Source organism: Nymphaea colorata, chromosome 14, assembly GCF_008831285.2.
Source record: "Nymphaea colorata isolate Beijing-Zhang1983 chromosome 14, ASM883128v2, whole genome shotgun sequence".
NCBI classification, from domain to species: domain Eukaryota; kingdom Viridiplantae; phylum Streptophyta; class Magnoliopsida; order Nymphaeales; family Nymphaeaceae; genus Nymphaea; species Nymphaea colorata.
Genome location: NC_045151.1, coordinates 3,501,667 through 3,525,167, shown reverse-complemented (window position 1 = coordinate 3,525,167; position 23,501 = coordinate 3,501,667). Strand labels below are relative to the sequence as shown.

Below are 23,501 nucleotides of genomic sequence, written 5' to 3'. Positions count from 1 at the left end.
CATGGCGCTTTCAACTATATGTCGATGTTTCCGCTCAACTACACCATTTTGTTGTGGTGTGTAAGGGCAGGAAATTTGTCTAGTTATCCCTTTTTCACGTAGAAATTCAATAAAATCAAGCGAGGAATATTCTCCCCCTCCATCACATTGAAAATGCACCACATTGGATGAAAATTTAGTTTAAATCATGACATAGAAGTTTCGAAATATGTGAGGTACTTCTGATTTGTGTTTCATGAAGTAAATCCAGGTGAAACGTGAGTAAGAGTCAATGAATAAGACATAATATCTTGACCCAGACATGGAATCAATAGGGGCTGGCCCCCATACATCAGAAAAAATAGTTTCAAAAGGTTTGGAAGCCCTTTGATTTATATTATGGAAAGGTAAAACATGACTCTTACAAAGTCCACAACTTGAACATTTTTTGACACTTGAAGTAAGAGGTAAACTTGATCTTGGAATGAGACTATCTGTGACAAGTTTTTCAATGAAATGTCGACCACAGTGTCCTAGCCGACTATGCCACAAATCAGACTCCAAAAATTGGTTAGGGCCCCTTACTTTTGATTGAAAATGGCAAGAACTTGGCACTGATGACGCATTATGAGAAAGAGAAAATGTCTTCAATCCTATATCAAAAGTGGATGAATCCTTGGGTAGACATTCCTTGAGGACGTACATATTCCCTTGACGCTCCCCTCTAGCGAACATTTTCTTCGTTTGGAGGTCCTTGACATAGACAGAAGAAGGTGTGAATTCAACAGAAGAGCTTGTATCATCAATGAGTTTAGAAATGGATATGATGTTCTTTTTGATATTGGGAGCAAGAACAACATTAGACAGTGATAGAGACGAGGATGACAATGGAATATGTGCATTTCCAATATGTGTAATAGGATGAGATTTTCCATCACCTGTTATAATGCAACTTCTACCGTAATGAGGGGATAAGTTAGTCAATTTACCTGCATTTCCTGTCACATGGGTAGCTGCACCTGAATCCAAGAACCATTCTCCCTGCTCATTTTGCTTTATAGTCATCTTTGAGAATGCGGTCATCAATAGCTGTTGCATATCTTCAGCGGTGGATTTAGAACTTTGTCCTCCTTGTTTATAATCATGTGTTACCCCTTTGTTTTTATTTTGAGGATTAAACCAACATTGTGCCTTCATGTGTCCTTTCTTATTGCACTGAAAACAAATTGGTATTTTTCTTGAAGTATCCAAAGGAGACATACCTTGGTTATGTGGTGTTGGTAGAATGCCACGACCACCATGGTTGGAGCTCCCATGGCTCTTACCAAACTTTACATTCATAGCCAACACATTTTGGGAGTTCCCTTGATCAGTCCTTTCAATGACTCTTTTCATGTTCATTTCATGTTGGAGAAGTTTACCTTGTAGTTCGTTGAAGGAAGGCAGAACAGGAAGGACCTCAAGAGCTGTAATAAAAGCATGATAATCATGCCCAAGTCCATTCAAGGTTTGCTGCACCTTTTCCTTATCAGAAATGTTATTCCCTGAGGCAGCAAGTTGGTCTGCGACGGCCTTAATACGCCCCAAATAATCCATGATAGACGTTGAACCTTTGCTTAAATTATGAAATTCTTTCTTTAAGTACATAATTCGAGCTTCTGATATTTGGGAAAAGGTATCAGCAAGGGTTTCCCATAATTCTTCTGCAGTACAATCATCAGAAACTGAAAGTAACACTTGTTGAGATAAAGTGGACAAAATATACGCAACCAGACTTTGATCACGTCTCATCCACATAGCATGTTTAGGATTGTTGTCTTCATGAACAACAATAACTTCTCCTGCCTCATTTTTTATTTCCTGTAAGACGAATATTGGTGGAGCCTTTGTTGAACCATCGAGATGTCCAAAGAGGCCTTGACTTCTTATGAAAGGCATGATTTGCCTTTTCCAGATCAGATAATTCTCATGGTTGAGTTTTTCGGTAATAAGGTGAGGAAGAAAACTTGAGGACATGCCAGAATGCGAAAGGTTTTCCATGACAGCAGAAAGAAATGGTATATAGGTAGAAGATGAGAGGGAAAGAAGACACGATATAACAAGATGTGTCCTTGGGTAAGCAAGAAGAAAAAGGAACAAGAATTGCGCAAGAGAAAAGTAAATTCAGGATAGAGACAAGATGAAAAAAGAGTTCTAACCAGATCAGACCTGTTTGGGCATTTCGTTTGGTAGAGATAACGTAACCTGGCGCTCTGATACCATGATAGAAATCTAGCACCAATATCTGTAACCAGAAAACAGCACTTACGCAGGAAGATAGAGATAGAGAGAGAGAGAGAGAGAGAGAGAGGGAGAGAGAGAATGAAAACAAGAAGAAACTGAGGAGAAGAAGCCGTAGCCAAAATGGTTTGCACGGCCTCTATTTATAATCTCATTTCCAGAATTCTAAGAGTCTCCAATCGTAGAATCCTAGGAGATTTCACAAGCTCCAAGGACATTAATTACATTATAGAAACCTAAGAGACTTCACATATTACAAGGATATTAACTACAACATAGAATCCTAGGAGACTTCCCATATAACAAGGATATTAACTACAACATAGAATCCTAGGAGACTCTTCACATGTTACAAGGACATTAAATATCTTAACACATTCTACAAGGAGGTGGAATCCTAAGAGACTCCTCTTCAACGTGCTGGTGAAGGATTTATATTTTAACAATGTGGTGTTCAAAATTCATGGACTACACAATTGATGACATGCCCATTGGTAAGCATTTGTTTTTCATGAAAATCAGTTTTTTTAATTCTACCCATCTTGTTACATGTGAAAAATAATGCATAATTTTTTGCGTGAACAGGGGTATAAACATTGGTATTCATCTTGTTTGATCTTCTTGTTCTTAAATTTTGTTTTGCTTATCTGGTTGATATTTCAATGGGTTGGATATGCCCTGATTTGGATCCATATCTAATATGAAAGTTTATGGTTGGACGAAACCATCTTTTTTTAGGAAAACGAAAACGCTTTTGCTCGCATATGTCATCACCCATCGGTAGACGGCGGCAGCAGACCACCACCAGTAGGCGGAGAGCGGTGATGGCAACCGAGGTACAAGCATCTCTCTCTTTTATTTCTGTTAAAAATGAGGACTGGCCAAAAAAGCCCTCTGTTTTCAGGCTTGTTCTCTCTCTCTCTCTCTCTAGACCCTCATGCCAATCTACAACAACTGGAATTCTGCAACAACCTGCATCGATTTCCTTTTCCGATTTTGATTTTTTTTTTTCTGAATATCAATTGACGACGTATTAAGTGGTTGTAAGAAATTTTTCTCACTAAGTGTCTTCCGTTGTTGAAGGGCATGACCTTTTGCCAAGGGGATCTTTGGTTGACAAGGCAGAGGTTGTGGCCCTAGCTTGTGGTGACGACCTTAGTGTCTTTGGGAGAAGGTAGTGCTGTTTTTGAAAAGATCAGGACTGGTGTAGTGATCCTCTTGAACTTATGGTTTTAAGGGTTCAATTCTGGATGTTGACATAGTTGAGAAACCAACTGAAGCCACGCATTTGACCATTTTATAAGCTCAGGTAACAATACAGAAGTTTCCATAACCAAATACAGGTGAGTTAGCTTTAAAAATGCTGTACTGCATGTGAATATATTAGAAGTTTAGAACAAAGTCTGCAACCGAGTAATGGTTGCTGCAAGTTGACCATATGCCCAAAACCTTTAATACAATACAGTGTAAGGATTGTTGTATCTTTAACAGTTATGCACCTTCAAAGTTGTTTGCACCTTAGGTGCAAAAGCATATATGTATATAAAAAGAGGTGCTTCAAACCTAGGATGGTTGACTTTAAGTGTCTTGATTGTGATTCTTACTCAACATGCTTCAACTTTGATGAACTTCATAAAATAGATCCATTCGTTTTCTTGTGATAATGATGTCAAATTTGTATATAGTATCAAGTTAGAAACTTTTGAATGTCACTGTACAATTTGAAACCTGCAGTGAGACTTGGGGAGAAAATAAAAGAGGGTAACCACTGTACGTGCTTGGATGGTTGCCTTCCATGTTTAGAAGATGTAAAGCATCAGTTAAATAGAAGTTACATTGCGTGGTCTCAAATTGCTGGGCTGAATTATATTCAATGTCCCATAGGTCTGAAACGTAGTATATTGGACTCAATTGAATTTGCTAAACTCATCGAGTTTCTAAGTTGCTATGGGTTGGACAATGCCACTGTCAGGAAAACAAATGAAACTCATGTACTTTGAAATTTGAACAGATACGTCGTGGCTCAAAATTCCTTGTCGTTCTTTGTAATCAATTATGAATAAACACTAAGTTAAGTAACTAGGTTATGTTCGATTAGTGTGATCGCCACAATATTGTTTTCTCAAGTTTTCTTATTGAACTTAAGCGAATAGTGGAATGTACTCTAGGAACTTGCTAGGGCAAGGTTGAAAGTCGATTAGAAAGAATGATCGACTTGGTCAAAAGCGGTAAGTATCATCTCTTGGGTTGGACGGACAAACTGAAGTAATTTACTCGTGTGAGTTGAATGCTTTAAAATTTACGATCCATCGTGAAAATTTTGTTCTCTTAGGTGGAACATGAGTATCATTTAGTTGGTCAATTTGTTGGATTTTTTTTTATATTTGAAATTTTCTCGTTCTAATTAAAATAAAATATGTTTGAATTTTTTTTTAAACATCTTTTGCCAATATAACTTACGTTTGGGGCTGAAATCCGTTTTGTTCTTAAGCTCTTTAGTTTTTGCATGTTGGTGACAGGCCATTGTCATGCATCATATGCCAAAACAAGAATATTTTTTAAAGCAAATAAACTGGAGATTCCAGTGGTGGGGAAAGGGAGATTTTTCTGAATCATGAGAAATGAGGAACTTGATAAACCCCAATTTTATCTGAGAAATTTGATATCATTTGAAACCCTACCTAACCAACGAAGGTTTCGTTGGTTTTGAAACCCTTGCACCTGAGCAAGGGTTTTCAAACCCTCACACCCGATCAAGGGTTTTCCTGAACTTTTGAATGATTCATTTATGGTCATTTATTGAAACCCTCGCTCTTGCCTGCTGGAGAGGGTTCTCGCTCCCTGGAGTGAGGGAACGAGCAAGGGTTCCTGTGCTTCAGCAAGCGATGGATGAAACCCCCACTTGCTGAGGGAGTGAGCACCTTCCATTTGGATGATGTTGAAGACGAAGAAAGTGAAGAGAGAACCAGTGGTATGAAATGAGAAGCAAACCAGAAACGAAATAAATACACTGAAGTTGTTATTCATTTTTTATTGGACTAACTTGAGTCGAGCTTAAAAATTCGAGTTCGTTTGACTCGAACTCGGCTTGACTAAACAAAGGAGTTGAAAAATCAGCTTGAGCTCGGCTGAAAATAGTCAGCTCGAACTCAACCACTAGCTGAGCTTTAATGAGCTCGAGCTTGAGTTGCTAGACTCGTTGTTCACCCTTAGTTACCACTTATGGATGATGGGCATTGTGGCAGCTCATGTGACGAAGCTGACAATGTTTCTACACGAACAATGGGTAAAATGTTTTGATTTTTTTAGTTGGATAGTTGCTAAGGTCATTTTCTCTTGAATGTCAACGGATCGGATTTAGATCAGTTCGATTTTTCTTTCGGATATTCATATATTAGGACTCAGATTTGAATTTGAATTCCATAAATCCCACTTTAAAATCTAAATTTTAGTTATATTTTAATATGATCCGAATCCAAATTTTAATCTGAATTTTAAGTTATACTGAATATTCGATCCGAATCCGATCTGAATCTGAATTTTAAGTTATATCTGAATCCGAGAGCTTGAGTTGGTGTTCCCGTTGCAACCTATAAATGGTTGGGTCTAGCCAAGCACATCAACTTAAAGCGGTGAAATTAAAATGATGAACTATGATGAATATAAATTGTACATGAGAGTATAATGTAATTAAGAGGTAATGACTTTTATGAAGTTGCATATAATAATAATAGTCAAATATATCATATACACCATTTAACTTAAATTAATTCAAACTATATCACATAAAATTAATTAATTAATAATTAACATTGTATTTAATTAAACGTTTTTGTATAACTATTATGGTTAAGACATCAACTAAACAGGATATCTTAAATAATGTATTTATTTAATTAAAAATAATAAAAAAAACTTCTATCAAGAAATTTCAATAAAATGAATATTTTTAAAAATATGAAAATTAATCGTAAATAAATATATTTAATATGAAACAACTGTTGAACTCATAAAAAAGTATTATTTATCAAATTATCAATTATTTATTTAATTAATCAAGTAAATTATTTTGTATAATCATGTCCCTAAGACGTATTTGATATATAACACATAATTCACAAATTTAAAAACCAAAACCAAGGAAACCAATAAATTGTTAGAAAGTGAAGAGACAGAACGAGTGAGATGAAATGAGAAGCAAACCAGAAGAAACAAAATAAATACAATGAAGTTATTCATTTTTTATTGGACTAAGTCGAGTCGAGCTTAAAAATCGAGTCACATATAGGATTTGTGGATTCACAACACAAAATGTTTGGTGTTCAATCATACCCGATGCATTATATATATATATGTACTGACATCTATGAATTGGTGTGTTTACTCCTTAATTAATTGCGATCCTTAAGAATTCCTCACTCAACATATTAAATCATGGGATGTTAGAAATTGGGTATTAATTTATTTCGTAATATCAAAAGCATCCGGATACAAGGAAAACGTCTCCCGATCATAGTAATTACCCACAAATGACAAACAACAAAGAAAGAAGGGTTGCACAATGTGTGAGCAACCTCACATACGTACATAAAACACAAGAAAAACATATGCAGGGAGTGTAAGTCTACCGGCGAACGCCAAATGGCCGTTAAGCTGATCAGCACGGCCTGTTGTGATCATGGTGAAGTGGGCTCGTAAGGAACTGCGGGAAATTCAGGCAGAGTTGGCTTGGGAAAAGATGGGAACTCATGAGGCAACTCAGGGAGAGTAGGCTTAGGCAGATCATGAACATCTGGAAGTTCATGAGGGAGAGTTGGCTCGGGGATCTCTGGGAATTTTGGCAGCTCCGGAAGATGATGCTCAAATGGGTTGGGGATTTCTGGGAACTTCATCTCAGGCAGATCATGACCTTCGGTTAACTTGGGAATTTCCGGGAGTTTCGGTTCCGGCAGCTTGGGGATCTCCGGGAGTTTAGGCTCCGGCAGAGTTGGGAATTCAGGCAGCTTGGGCAAGGTTGGTATTGTCGGGAAAGGGTGTTGATCATGTGGGTTCACCTCCTCCGGTGCCTTGCTCTCATCAGCTTCCAACAGATAGCGACCACCCAAACATACATGGCTGCTTAGCATTGACAGAGAGAGAAGAAGAGCTAAGATGGCACAGCGGCCATGATCAGAAGAAGCCATGGGTGCTGTGAAGAATGAAGATGACTCTGACTGCTCTGTATGTAAGATCGATCCTTACAAGCTGCAGTGTCTGCTTGCAGTTGGAGCAGCTTCGTATTTGTAGATCAAACTCGGTTCACATGCTGTGTACTTAATTCTGGGGTTTTGAAATTGTTGCACGGTTGGCCACCTTCCGATTGGCGAGTCTTGATACTTGCGTCATGCTAGATCAAGGTCTGATATGATCAAGTAGTTCAACCACTCACCAAACGCATTTACTATACTCTTATGTCAAACAGATAACTATGCTCATATCAAGCAGATGATTAGTCAATTACAGAATGAGTTTGAACAAACTTGAGTGACAGTTATTCAAAAGATTTCAACCCAATTTAGTCCTTTAGTTCTGTTAGTTTAGAAGTTTTGTTGATGAGGCAACGTGTTTTGATAAATCATAAGACGTCAACGGCTTTTTTCTCTTTTCCTTTTCTCTTTGTTTTGATCAACTGGGCATGCATTAACAATTTAACAATTAAAGCTAGGTAGCTGTAAGCCTTCTGGCAAGAAGGCATGTGAAGAAATGAACAAATAGTGCGTGAAGGTGTATACATCTCTCAAGGCTATACCTATATGCCTTCTTGATAAGGCATGTCAAGACATGAACAAATCTTGTGAATATATATATATACACACACACACTCACGCACACACATAGGTCAGGGATAAAAATTAAACTAAACATCTTAAATTCTTTGTTCAAAATAAAGATTATACAAAACATGAAATCTCCAATGTATGTTTACACATTAATTTAATATAAAGTCTTAATTTAAATTTTTTATTAAAATGATTGAATTTTCTATTATTAGAATTTTGATGTTATAAGAGCCACTCATTTTCTGTTGCCTTAAAAAATTATTAAATAAATGATAATTCGTTCGGCATATATTTGTCATCAAAACATTCTTATATTAGAGTTAGATTGCGCAAAATAGTTTCTAACAATCGAGAGGGGTATATAGGTAGTCATTATTATTGAATTGTTAAAAGAACCTTAAAACATCAGTAAAACCACTATAAACCATCATAGGACTATAAACTATAATTAATACCATATTTTTTTTAGAGACAAATTTTTAAAGTTTAACCATCCGGCAGGATTGAGATGTCCTACACATGTGTGAGAGAGAGAGAGAGAGAGAAGAGAGAGAAAGAGAGATCTGCATGTGCTTGTGTTGTGTCTATGAGTCGGTGTGTTCTAAGGTCAAGGTGACTTTACTTAATTCGTTATTTAGGATTGTGAAGGCTATTTTGGGGTCTGGTGTTTTCTCTCATTGTTTTGTGATCTTTTTTCAACTAACAAAAGGAAGGAGCACCAATCCCCGATAGGCGCCGACCATCCGGCCTGCTTGGCCCAATAAGGAGTCAGGCTCCGGCAACGCCATAACTTGGACACCCAAAACTCGAGTCTGGACTTGACCCGGTCTAGCTTGATTAAAATAAAAATATAATATAAAATAATACATTAATATAATTTATCGTAATAAAATATATATAATTATATATATTAATAAAAATAATATTAAAAAAATTTATCGAACTGAATTGGGCTCAGTCGGGCCAACCCGGGCCTGATGCCAAGTTGTTTCTATGAAATGTCAAATAATTAATTGCTCACTGGTTTTAGTTACCACACTATACTGCTGTTGGATACATTTGATCTTATTTTCTATTTGGTGGTTGTGAAATTTATTTTCTCTAATGTTCTTTGAAAATGTTTATTTTCAGTTAAGTTAATGATGAAGTAGTTGTCTTAACAATAGCAGAGTCAATGATGTTGGCTGGCAATGCATTGATATGTGAATATGCTGCAATGGCGATCACCGACTGCAATTCTTTAACTATGTTTACGTTTTCAATTTCAAGGTCCCTTTCTTTTAGTTCTTCAACGAGTCTAACAATTTTTTATGTTTGATTGGGTTGAAAAATCCAATGTCATAAAGGATTTGTGGATTTCTTCTGGCCTTTTACAACAATACATTGGAAAGAGAAAGTTACGATGCACTGGGTGCACCATGCATAGTAAAGGATGAAAAAACATTTTAATAATTTATTAAAGGTCTTTTTACTTTTATTTTTAATTTTGTCTTTAAAAAAAATCATGTAAATTAAAGGTATTTTTGTAAATTAAAAATATTTTAATCATTAGTCATATTACCCCACAAAAATTCATGCACTGCATATAATCAGGTTCGTACATTGTGTGGTGTGCATATTCACACCCGCCCACACCAACCAAGGCAATGCGTCGGGTCTCTTTGATTGGACATGCATAGCTTGACACATGTCTATATAGAAAGGGCTTAAAGAAATATGTTAGGTAGCAAATATTTCATTTAGTATTTATAGCGTTGGATTTCTTGGGAACTTGCAAAGAAAATGGCGTTTCAAACCAGGTTAGGTTTGCGACCAATTAAACTCTAAAAAGACCAAACGTGATGAAACTAAAAAAGGAAAAACTAAAAAACAATAGATTGGATGCTTTGGACTCAGTTGTCCAAGGACACGTTCCGAAATTTTGAAGGCAACCAATTTTCATGTGGAAATATATATTTTCTCACTGTTCGACAGTTAACATTCAATGTAATGTTTTCGTTGCCGCAATTTACTAAAAACTAGAGACACATATAGAAATCCTTACCGAAAAATGGGAGAGGTTACGCTACTTTTATTTTTAGAGTAGAGTATAAAGAGTAGACCAGAGAACAAGGTTCAAGCAAGAACGTAACTCCGTCTACTTTTTATCAAAGTTCAAAAATTTTGTGAATTTGATAATTGAAAGGAAGAAAAGCTGCAGCTATTTTCAGAAGTGCATTAAATTACAAATTTTAAGTAAGTTTTTTGGTTATTTCGTTTCTTAAAGTTAAAAAATGTACTACAAGCTGCTCTCTCTCTCTCTCTCTCTCTCTCTCTCTCTCTCTCTCTCACACACACACACACACACACACATATATCTATATATATATATATATATATATATATATATATATATATATATATATATATATATATATATATATATATATATAATAGTTTCTACAAAAGGGCGTCGATTTCAATATTTTTTCCTTCCACAAAATAACACTCGTACTTTTGAAATTGAGGGCCAAAAAATTTCCCTGTTGAGCCGATAGGCAACTATATTGCGCATTTTTTTAAATTAAAAATTATTAACATATCTCAAATTGATATAAAAAATAATATAATAAAAAACTGTTTACTATATATGTGCTGACATTATACATAATTAACAAGAATTGGTGCATGTACTCCTTAATTAACTGTGATCCCAAGCAATTTCTCACACAACATATATAAGTATCGGGACGTTCAAAACTTGGGTGTCAATTTATTTCTAATATCAAAAGCATCTGGATAAAAGGCAACGGCTGTCGATCATAACAAATGACAAACAACTTGGAGAAGACAAAGAAAGAAGGGTTGGACAACGTGTGTGAGCAACCTCACATGCGTACATAAAGCACTAAGAAACACAGAGAGAGCGAGTCTCAAAATGGCCATAAAGCTGATCAGCATGGCCTGCAGTGAATGCGGTGATCATGGTGAAGTGGGTTTGTAAGGAACTGCCGGAAATTCAGGTAACGTTGGCTTGGGAAAAGCTGGGAACTCATGGGGCAACTCAGGAAGAGTAGGCTTAGGCAGATCATGGACATCCGGAAGTTCATGAGGGAGAGTTGGCTCGGGGATCTCTGGGAATTTTGGCAGCTCCGGAAGATGATGCTGCTCAAATGGGTTGGGGATTTCTGGGAACTTCATCTCCGGCAGATCATGACCTTCGGTTAACTTGGGAATTTCCGGGAATTTTGGCTCCGGCAGCTTGGGGATCTCCGGGAGTTTAGGCTCAGGCAGAGTTGGGAACTCAGGCAGCTTGGGCAAGGTTGGTATTGTTGGGAAAGTGGGATGATCATGTGGGTTCACCTCCTCTGGTGCCTTGGTGGTTTCATCAGCTTCCAGCAGATAGCGCCCTCCGAAACATACATGACACATGCTTAGCACTGACAGAGAGATCAGAAGAAGAGCCAAGATGGCATAGCGGCCATGATCAGAAGAATCCATGGCAGTGCAGAAGATGGCTATGAACTACTCTGTGTGGTATCTGCGAATAGGGTTTGCTGTTGGAGATTGGTATTTATAGAACAAACTCAGTTCATGTGTCATGTACTTTTAGGTTTTGGCGTTTTGAAATTGTTGCACGGTTGGCCACCTTCCCATCGGCCGTCCCTTTATCCATACGTCATGCTTCAGCTAATCGAATCTTCGCTGGGAAGGTCTAATTTGATGAAGTGCTCGAACCACTCACCAATCACATGACTCTATATTCTCAAATCAAACAGCTGATTAGCCTCAATCCACACTGAAATTCGTTAGTCAGTAATGCGATCGTATAATCCTTGTTACTGATTAGCAACCAAAAGAAGTGATCGATTTTAACTATTTGCTAAATTCGGGTCCTGTATTTGAGATTTAATTTCCAACTACTGGTTTCGTATGGGTGTCGGACGACTAATATATATATATATATATATATATATATATATATATATATAAGAAAAGGACAGGTGATAGCTCTCAAAGAACTTGAAAAACTCCGGAACGGCCAAATGAAGGGGAAACTAGCAAAAAAGACAAGGACAGTACCGATAGTTTCCTAGGTCATAGGGATGAGGATAAATAGCGATGTCAACCTTCGGATATTCACATATATTCGTATTCGAATTCAGACTTGAATAGGAATAAATAAAAGTGTCATATTTGAATCTGATCCAAAAACTTGCTTTCACATTTCAAATCCGATCCAAATCCGATTTTTATATTCATATCCGAATCCAAATTTTGAACCTAATTTTGCCAATTTTGAAAACGTAAGAGCATTAACATAGTTATCTAAAAATAAATCTGATCCGAATCAGAATATACATCAGATTGAATATTTATGTATATCTGAATCCGATCGGATGTTATTTCGTAAATCTGAATTCGATCTGATTTCTTAATTGAATATTAAATTTTTTTCCATATCCCATTTTTTGTGATCAATTTGATCTGATATCCTATTCAAATGGGATATATTGCAACCCTTGGGATAAATGTGTTGGTTGTTTGGGTGCTGGTGCAGTCTCAAACCAAATTCAACAGACCAAGTCCAAAAGTCATAGGTACGGAGATATGACTGTACACTTACACACATTATATATATATATATGTATATGAAGTAAGAAAGAAAATTACATTAATGAAGATCCTAAAGAAAACCAAAATGCACCATTTTTCATTTCAATCAACTTACCTGTCCCCAGATATCGGACCTGGTCACTGCTTAGACTGAATACGGTAGAAAAAAAAAAATCCCAATTCTTAGACTGGATGGACTCAGTTAAAGCTGACTGAGTCCAGATTTGGTCTGATACGGGCTCGGGTGCATTGACTGCACCCAACACGGTGCGTCCGGTACGTGTCCAAGGCTCCAAGCCCATACGCAGCATACCCAAACCCATGTCGGCATGGGTCCGTCACCTAAACTGGCATACCTATGCTTCATGTGTATTTGTTATTTCCAAAGAACTCAAAAGAACTTCACAACAACCAAACTAAGAGGAAACCAACCGCAAAAAAATGAAATGCCAACAGAGTGTTATGCCATGTAATAAAAAAATCTTACTCCAATTACAGAGAAAACAAACCAACACACAGCTACGAATTAGAAGGGAGAAAGAAAAATACAGTACTGTGCGTAAAGGTTAAGTGAAACAATGGAAAAGAGAGAGACGTAACAGGATATGTGGTTCGATCAAGCTTGACATATATCCATGATAAGGGTCTCCTTCACTATATTTTCATTTCCTCATTACAAGATTTTTACATGCTGCTAGCTCTATCGCATGCATAAAAGAGAGGAGATACATCTCTCAATCGGAAGTTTAGCCAGGTCTATCAAGATCCGATATTTTATGATCTTGATAATAACAATAGTTTAAATTGTTTCTTCTTTAAACCGATCTCCATATCCATGCGCGTTGCTGGCCTCCCTTGTTTCCATCTATCTTCAATTGATTCTTCTTGATTTGAGGAATACAACTCAACCAGATCTCTTTCAACAGACTCCATCAATTCAAACTCCACATCAATTGCAATGCCATTTAATTAACTCTTTGAAGAAACATTTGTATATGTTGTATTCCACTGTAAAGGTGTAACTTTAATTCAAATTTCATGCACGGGTGTGGAAGGAGGCTCTGATCATTGGCCTCCACCTTCATCATCGTCCACTTCTCTACGTTTCGAGAATCCCTCTAAGGTAAGTACTCAAAATTACATAGCCACAAAAGAAGCCTTTTTTCGAAAAAAATTGCGAAAAAAGCGTCATAAATTAAATTGCTGTTTAAAACATTAAAAGCTGCATTTTTTTGAAAAAAATATTAAGAAATTTTAACGCATTTTTTCAATTTTTTTTCACTTTCATTTTTTAATGCCAAACAGTTTTTTTCATTTTTAGTTTTTATTTGTTGCAAATTTACTTATCTTTTGATGTTTACATTATTAGTTGCTTACTTATTTTTTATTTTTCCTTATTTTAGTTTTTTTATTAATTTTTAAAAGTTTACCTTAATTTGTTCATTTTTTCAAACTCGCAGTATTATATCCGAAAAAAACCTAGTTGTTTAAAATTCTGAAAAGTTATTTATGTCTATGCTCAAAATCAATAACATAGTAAGTTTCTTGAAGCCATCAACAAAAGTAATTGAAATACTGTGACACCACCAACTGCAATCAAGAAAAATTTGGTTAGTAGCCGCTGGGTTAACTTCGACAACCTCTTGCTCCTCTCCATGAAAAAAGCAAATGGGGGGAGCAGAATGGCAATGACGAGGCTGTCAGAGATGATAGATAAGGAAGAGGGGTTCAAGCCCATGGCCAATTACAAAATATTGCATCTTATAAATAGGTGGAAGTTTAGTTATATGCATAAGCAAACATGAAATTAAAAGGTCCGGAACAAAAAGTTTGTCATCACATGGCGTACATGAGACCTATAACTTTGGGTCCACCTGAAAGCCACCAGCTGTTAAATACTGAACATTCTAATGCTCGGGTATTCCATGTACTCAAACATTATCCAAGAGAACACAATCTTAGTCCTAGCAGCGTAAGGTTTTGCAAATATATCACCAAATAGTTTTTTTGATTGGGTGTGTTTGATCTCAAGTTGATTTCTGGCTACCTTCTCTCTCACAAAGTGATTTTTCTGCTCTTGCTGCGTGCATGGAAGACTGAGTTGGCAAGACTACTGATAATTTATTTTGCCTCCATGGTTGGTTGACTTAGAATATGTTTGCTGCTTCATGGATTTCCATTATATGATAGTTTTTGCAATCATTCTAACGTATCCGTCAGTGGACATTCTATCATTAGGGCACCCTGTTCAATCTGCACCAAACTAAGCAAAAAACAGAAAGGAGTAATATGTGGATATTTCAAATCCATGATGAATACTGCCTTTGAGATATCATAAATGAGATATTATATAACATAATGAAATTGGAAGATACTTGCATTGATTCCCCCATTTTATTGTCTTATATATATGAAATAGGCTATAGACCTAGGTTTTTGCGCACCGTTGAAGCATGTTAAAGGTTTTGTTGCAGTGTATTTATTAAAAAATTACGGCCAACACAAGTAGCAACTACTCTGCAATAAAGAACAACAACAATAGTTGAAGTTGCTTCAGTAATTTATTCATCAGAGCTCTATCTTGTGCCAATGTTGAGTGAACACTTGCGCTTCATACATTAGTAATGTGCACATTACTAGCATAAGGATACATCGCACTCCAATCAAACAACAAAAAATAAATCACTATAGCTCTGTTTTTTGACTTGGTAAATCAAATATCTTAGTTTCACACATATAATGGCTTCAGGACGATCAGGAGTGGAAGGAGGTGGATTTAAATTCCCCGATCTTGTGATTCAAGACTTGAATGGTCAGAAGGCATTGTCAGGGAGAAAAATGATGCTTTCCTTTAGGTGGTTGGTCCTTTCAGGAGGAGGTCCTCGACCCAATCTTGATTTATCGGTGGTGCTTAGGGATTTGAAAGATCAATAGAATTAGATGAGGCATATGAAGTTCACGATTCTCCCTCATGAGATGTTTCTTAGTTGGCTTTTTTGAGAAGAAGACATGGAGGCTGTGCTTCAAGAAGGTCGACAGAGGGTTGGTGGGCAATACCTAGCGGCTAGCTGCCGGCATACTGCAATGCCAATGAAGATCGAAGGGAGAGCACATGTCCCCACCTGGATTAGGCTTCCATAGTTAGTTGCCTATGAAACTTTGGAACAGAATGGTCTTCTTAGACTTCGCAAGAATGACAATGATCATGCTGTTGGATGTAGATTTTTTTCATGAAACCTCGTGCGAGGTACAGTTATGCACAAATTTTTAGTTTCTGCGCTCTTAGACTTTGTTCCCATCAGGTTTGCTTGTATAAGTATTGTTGATGCAGATATTGTTCTTGACCAAAATCTTAAATATAAGGGTAAGATTTGTTTATATGAGTTTGTGGCTCTACTTCACATATTTCTGCTGCATTTAAGAATCACCCCTATGTGATTGGGGAACAGAAAGTCAAAAGAACAGATGAACGGTTAGATTTCCCAGTGGAAACCTCGGACCAGGAAGGGGTGTTTAAGTTAATCAGGTTTTAGGCAATAGATTTGGCATGTTGGATGTTGAAGAGGACAATGGTGTTGATGGATCATCTCCCCAGCAGGTCCTGATCATGGACGTGAAGGGTTTCACTACTGTGGATGTTGAGGGAACGAGTCATGGAAAGAGGATATCGGAATGTCTATTCCGAATGACGATTACTCAAATAACGAGAAGAAGAGTGCTGAGGATGTGGTAAGTTGAAACTTATTGCTTAGCCTGAACAATTCCTAGAACTGAGAAAGGTGAATAGTGACCGATTGATTTGTTGCTGTTGAAACCTTCACAAGATTTGTACCGGATTCCCTTCATGGGTAGTAAGAGATGCATTCTTATTTCTGAAAGCTGCAGTTGGTCCTAACTCCACTGTATGGGGTGCTTTATTATGTTTTTCTTGATGTGTAAGTTGTTTTCCTGTAAATGTAAGAGGTTGGTGTTAGGAGGCAAGGGGCTGTATAATGGAATGCACATAATCTCTAACGCATTTTTTGCGTTACCAAAACGGAACAGTAACGCATAACCTTCTTCGTGGGAAAAAGAATTTGTAACGGACCTTTCAGTAACAAGCTTAGCAATGCAGCTATGTGGTTTACTTTTAGTAACGCAATTTGTGCGTTACAAAAAATTTCTGTAACAAGTTTGCGAAGGGCACCTTTCTGCTCCTCAATGGTTATAGTCAACATGCTTTATCATTGTGATCATCACGCTTAGGCTAAGATTGTTGTGGTTGCCGGTAAAAAACTTGGACCATGACAACAACAAACTTATGAGCACAAAAACTTTCTTATTTTTTGTAGGCACGTACAAGACATGTTCTCTTCGTTATTCAATGTACGAATATAGTAATCGATCCCAAACATTTGTCTATCTATCAAGAACAAGTTCTTGGTTCTAGAGTTCACCTAATAACTAGTTAGATCGTTGTGGCAGAAACCGAAACATTTATTTTGTTCATGTAACTTCCACATATTAATTAATTATCATAGATTACAAAATTTATCTACAAAAAAGTTGTCTTTTATTAGTGAAAGAACATCAATGAGACGAGTACAACATTTTCAATTTCAAAATACACACACCCAAAACCAAAAGAAAAATAACACTTGATAATTTAAAAAGAAACCCCATAATGACCAAAGTGGGTCATAGGCATTTGTGTAGGACCATTTGATTCACTCTTGCAATTCCACAACCAGAACAAGGAAGCAACACAAATGTGACTTAGAGAAAAACAATGTGGTCAATTTCAAAGCACAACTAGTCCTTTCCGCTAAAGGACGGTGTCAACAGTGACCTTTGGCTTCCCTTTCATAGGCCCTTCTTTCAGTTCCATTTAGCAATGAGAGACATGAGGCCAACGCCAAGGAGGAGGAAGATGTTGGTGATGATCTGAAGCTTGACGCTGCTCTGCATCATAGGGGTGGAAAAATCGGCAGCGAGGAGATCAACCAAAGACATGTAGATGAGTATTCCAGCAGATGCTGCATTGAAGCAACCTTGGACAATGAGCGTGGTCACACTGCCCTCATTGTATGTAGATGATATCCCTATGCCCACTGCTATTCCAATTGGAGTAGTAAGCGAGAAGAAAAGGACCATCAAAGCCGAAGAGCTGAACTTGAACCTTGCCTGTCCATCAATAGAGTTTCTTTGAGCAATTTGCCGGAATTCACTAGAAATAGATAATATGATGATGAGTTAAGCCATTATCGGTGACATTGTATGCCACCATTTTAATTAATTGTGCTCTTGATTCTCCTCATTATTATATATTTTGAAATTTACAACCTATGTTATATATGTTGGATCCTACACTATGTCTGTGAATTTCTTTTTTGAATCTTTAACAACTTGAAGGCTTTAGAGTAAGGCAGATAGTACATGGTAGAACTCAACCCAACCCAACAAATTACTTGATTTGATGACTATTGGTTGTTTTTATGTCTAGTTATTTTGCAATTACTCGATTTCATTTCTCTTACAAGAAACGAAACATGGTCTTTGTGATTTATTTCTATGATTGGAAGGTGTGATATGAAAAAACTTTATGGTTTTTTGATGTATATGGCCAAGAAATATAAACCATTAATTAAAAAAAAAATCTTTATGTATGAAGAGCTAGGAACAAAAGAAAATTAGTTTGCCTCAAGGGGCATAGCATAGTTGGTCGACCTAGGGGTTTGTATAAAGACATGTCTCTAGTTCGATTTCCGTAGGCGCTATGTTCCTGTGTCTCTTCAGGTGGTAGGGTGCGACATCCAAATTGAATGGTGTACCGTTGCTATCGTTGACACCAACGCAGCTCAGAACCCTGAAGGCAGGGGGAATGAGGGGGCCTTCGGGTTTTTTTTGAGTGGTGGGATTAATACCTTTCGCTCACCCAGAAAAGAAAATTAGTTTTCTTATTTTTTTATTTTCAAACATGCATGAAAATATACATCTGTTTCAATAGGTCTAACAACAACATTTAAGATGTTTCATTTTTTCCTCAAAGGAGACATTTGGGTGAAAATCCATACGGTAATATTCATGCATGCACATATTAGACATAGTAAGGGATGAATAAAACATGACATTATTTGACCTGCCAAGTATTCTCTACTCCTTCCATGCTCAAGATAATGAAATGCCTTGGAAAACAAAAACTCATCCACCTTGATTGAGCTAGTAACTTTAGGGGCCGTTTGGCAACAGAAAGACAATGTTATTGACCATGAATCTGCCTCAAAAATGGGGCAGATTCATGAACATTTGTTACAGAATTTAATGAAACTACATTATTTTTTGGGGCATATTCATGGGACTGTAACAGTATGTTACTATTACCAAACAGCCATTAGTATTGTAAAACTAAGTTGTACTTTGTGTTTGCTGTTTCATCTCCTTGTGTTTTAAAACTAAATTCTACTTTGTGTTCATTGTTTCATCATCACTCCTCCCAATATTTCATTGCATAATTTCCTGCTTTGTATCTTTCCCCTTTCCTTATATTTTTTTATTATCCCCACTATTTCCCCCCACCTCTCCTATCTCTCTATTCAACGAGTTTTTTTTCCACTTTGGCAGCCTCCATCTCTCAAGCTGCAGCATATATTGCCACCTTACTAACACCCACCTTTCCTCAATCATTGAGTTCACTATCTCTTTTACTGGCTCAATTCTTATATTGCCACCTTATTAACACCCACCTTTCCTCAATCATTGAGTTCACTATCTCTTTTACTGGCTCAATTCTTCATGACAGGGGCAGAGCTAGGTGTGGGCATGGTGTAGGAATTGCACACATAGACCTATCAAAAGTGTTTGTTTTCGTATTAAAACTTCATGGCAGCTTTTCTTGTTTACATATAGGTGTCCCTTAAAAATTAAAATTATATAGCTAGTACCCCTCAGACATTAGCCAAAATCTTGTCGCTTTATCAACATCAAGTTAAGTTTGTTTCTCTTTCTACCCCTGCTCGACCAAACAAACACCTCTTCTCTCGTTCTAGTATATTTTTGGCATGAAGTTTATCACCTGGAACGTCCATTGCCTCAATAGTCACAGAAAGCAACCATTCCCTGCCAACTCCATGTGCTCCCAGCAGCCAAATATTTTGTGGCATACGAGAGCAGCTATCATACTTCTATGAAAGACACATCGAGCTACTTTACCTTCGCTAAATAGGAATTTGAATCACGTCAACTTCTTTGCCAACTTTTGAGTAAAATACCAAATTCGTATACTTGGCCAGTCTGCCCACCTTCAGTTGATCCAAACCACGTCTTGCTCTCACATTTGTAAGGCATGGGTTTTGGCTTTCAAATACTGTTAGCAATTGCACATGTCATTTGATAATATTCCAGGCTGCTGCCCAAGATGTGCTTAAGCACAACGAGAGTGAGTTGCATGCACCAGGGGGAGGGGTGCATGCAATAGATATGCACCAGAAAAAAAATAAGGGTGGAGTACAGGTATTTTGAGGATTTTTCATAAAGAATTGTCTTTTTTGGTCTTTTGATTTTTTGTACACGCAAGTAACTCTTCATATAGCTTTTCCAATGCGAGCCATATGCCTTCTTTTCTTTCTACTCACTCTCTTGTATTGGCAATGTTGGTTTTGTCTCAGCCCACATCTTGTGGGCTTAGCTAGACTTTTAGTCTTGTCGGATATATATATATATATATGTGTGTGTGTGTGTGTGCACTAAAAGACTCACCCAATTACAACATCCAAGCTTGTCACCCAATTTTGTCAATGCATTTTGCAATCTGTGGATCATTTCTCTCCACCTACCTCCCCTAAAGATGTCACAAAAGGACAGGTATCTATGTTTCCCTGTTTTCTTTCTATCCAAAAGAAGAAAAAATGTAGGAAGAAAAGGTGAAAGGATTTTTATGTTAACAAACAGCATTTCACATTCTTATTGTTCTAACTAAAAAGATTGCAAACCAAGGAGCAACTATATGCCAGTCCTAATGCAAGTACAGCTGATAAGCAACAACATTGTGAAAGCAATTGAAATTCATGATGTATGACTTCTTTAGAATCTGTCAGTTGATAAACGATCAAATTAATATCTTTGCCTGTATAAGATGCATCACAATAGTGATTTCTCTAAAATCTCACTTTGAAATTTTCATTCTACATGATTAAATGCTTCCTAATAGTAGTTCTATTATGGTGCCCACAACTGCTCCTATCTTTTATCTGCAGTTCACAGCGAGGACTCTATGTCTGCTCCTATCTTTTATAGAAAAACTAGAATTGGGAAGATGAATATAAGGCTGATGACCTTACAACGGCTTGACAAGTCTTTGAAGGACTCGAGAAAGAGTGTTATTGACGGTCGTCAACTCCTTACAACACCCTCACGTGGGGCTTTTTCGTCTTTTCCAAAGGTGATTCTGGGTAACCTCTTCGTTGTTAGGGCATTTTAGTCATTTTAGCAATACTCGGGTCCAAGCATTTGAATGATGTGCTAGTCAAGGTTGGCAGGTCTTTGCTTTCTCATAGGTTTCGTTGTCTTAGAACATAAAAAAAGGGAGACATTGTCTGGCAGATATTGAATATTTTACCTAGTATATTTTTTTTCATGGGTAGTATAAATAAACCATAAATCAATGCTCAGATGTTGCCTGACAGTTAAAATAAAAAAAAAATATCACCAAAAAAAGTCAATAAATTCACATTAGACATCGTGAATATGCAGCAGCCATTTATCATGACCTTAGCAATGATTTATGGTATCTGTAGCGACAAGAATTTTAAATTTAAGCCATCCGGCACATGACAGCATCTACTTCTTCTTCTCTCTCTTTCTCGCTATAACATATATATATATATATATATATATATATATATCCGCCTACACAGCCGGATGGTGATTTTATGTCATTAAAACTCACCTCAAAAAGTGCCTTCCATCGGTAAACACCATGGCCAAACAAATTGGTTGTTGCAAACAAATATATCCAGACTATTTCAATTCCTCTCTTTCTCCTTCTCTTTCTCTTTCTCTTTCTCTCTCTCACTCTATATACACAGAGAGAGAGAGAGAGAGCTGGTCATCTTGAGCTTCGTCCCATCATATCCACTTGATGCATGGCCTAATGCAATGCACCAGATAAGTGTCTTTGTTATAGGCCAGAAGATTTGTGTCTAAAACTGAGACAGAGAAATTCACAAATCATATATATATAATTTTCTCTTGGTGATCGTATGGAAAATGGGATGAAGAAAAGCACCGTGCCCCATGAGTAAAAGAGAAAAGCCATTCAACAAGAACATCTAAATCCTTTGCCTACGAAATCACTATGCAGATATTTTATAACAAGGTACTTGTAAAGCTTGCCTGAACTATGCATCCACCAAGACCCATTCCTTCAAAGAATTGATGAAAACTCAGGGCAGCCATTAGAGGTTTGATGGTGCACGGACTTTCAGAAGCCCCCATGGCGATCCCGATGATCACAGAGTGAACGATGATGCCCAATTCTAACACCTGACAAAGGAGATCACATTGGAATCTTCATTAGCCATCCCTGTTGATTTCTGAATGTTCGTACCGCAGAAATCTTTTCTATAGCAAGAAGCGGAGAGGCATTATGTGCTTGCTACTTTCATGAACTACCCACTTGTATCTACAACAAGAGAGATGCAAATCTAGGTGCAGCTCCATGAATTAGTTGAACTTTAGTTAAGCATGAGAGTATGGAGTGACAAATTCTCTGTAGTCAACTTCTAAAACTGTTTTTTATGCAGACCCTGTATATATACTTCGATTTAGATGTCTAGTTAAGTTTCACATCATATAAGAATTTCGAAACCCTTATGTAGATCATAAGGTGTTGCTATAATTATCAAATATAAAATATCTCAGTATTCATGCATCCAGATAAACCGCTTCTAGTATATATTTAATTCATGACCTAAAGTCGAACATGTTTGAAAATCAACATTTTTCTTCCTAAACTATTTTGTTCCAATATAATTCACTTTCGTTTCCCTACTTCCTTCTCTCCCATGTTTTAATTTCTTCCAATGAATCCAATCCATTTCTTTGCAATTGGTTTCAGCAATTCAAAAGAAAATTTCTGATACCAAATTAGCGGTGCATCAATCTCTGTCTACGTGAAAAACAACAAGGTCATGTTGGGGATCCGCAACTAACCTGAGAAATGATTCTATGGCGCATTGTTTCAGATTCAGCGCCACCAATGTGAGGGCCATGTGCGTGACTGTGGGAGGCATGTGTGTGAACGTGCACCTCCCCTCCGGCTCCATTGTCTTCAAGGTCTGCACCCGATCCTCCATTAATGGCGGCCGGCGGAGCGGCCCTTCTGCTCTCAACCCTCTTGTAGTAACTCATGGCGCCCGTCTCCAACATGAGCGTTCCCAGTGCTGCCATCATGGCGATGAAACCGGCAAAGGGAAACTTGGCCCACGGATTCTCCTTCAGGCACGGCGAGCCAAGGCTGTCGAAGGCGTCCGGAAGAACGTGTACCATGCCTGTGGATAGAATGACTCCGGCGGCGAACGCCTTCACGACGAAGAAGCCGCTGCTCCCTGCAGAGAGAAGGGAAAACGATTTGCCCACAATGGGAATGCAGACACCAACTGCGCCGGCTGCCAGGATGAGGAAGATGCCGCCTATCCGGAGCTTCAGCGCCTCGTCCTTGTTCCGACAGCTGTCGCCTTCTTCTTCCTCACAGGAGCCTTCACCGCCTGCATCAGCGTCTCCGAGTAACAGGAGAAGCAGCAGCGCAAGGCAGAGTAGAACGTTGGTCCATTTAGCTGAAAGTGTGGCCAT

At 37.5% G+C, this 23,501-nt stretch overlaps 2 protein-coding genes across 2 annotated transcripts; both read right to left on the bottom strand.

Moving 5' to 3' along the window:
* Nucleotides 1-10,810: 10,810 nt before the first annotated feature.
* On the bottom strand, nt 10,811-11,600 carry LOC116267689 (protein PELPK1-like). The gene has a single exon (XM_031649554.1). It carries the CDS (start codon nt 11,556-11,558, stop codon nt 11,040-11,042), a length of 519 nt encoding a protein of 172 aa, XP_031505414.1. The 5' UTR covers nt 11,559-11,600; the 3' UTR covers nt 10,811-11,039.
* Nucleotides 11,601-17,382: 5,782 nt separating this feature from the next.
* On the bottom strand, nt 17,383-23,501 carry LOC116267654 (zinc transporter 8-like). The gene is made up of 3 exons (XM_031649518.1): nt 22,863-23,501; nt 22,024-22,193; nt 17,383-17,880 (listed from the first exon to the last, which is right to left on the bottom strand). Exons 1-3 carry the CDS (start codon nt 23,499-23,501, stop codon nt 17,532-17,534), a joined length of 1,158 nt encoding a protein of 385 aa, XP_031505378.1. The 3' UTR covers nt 17,383-17,531.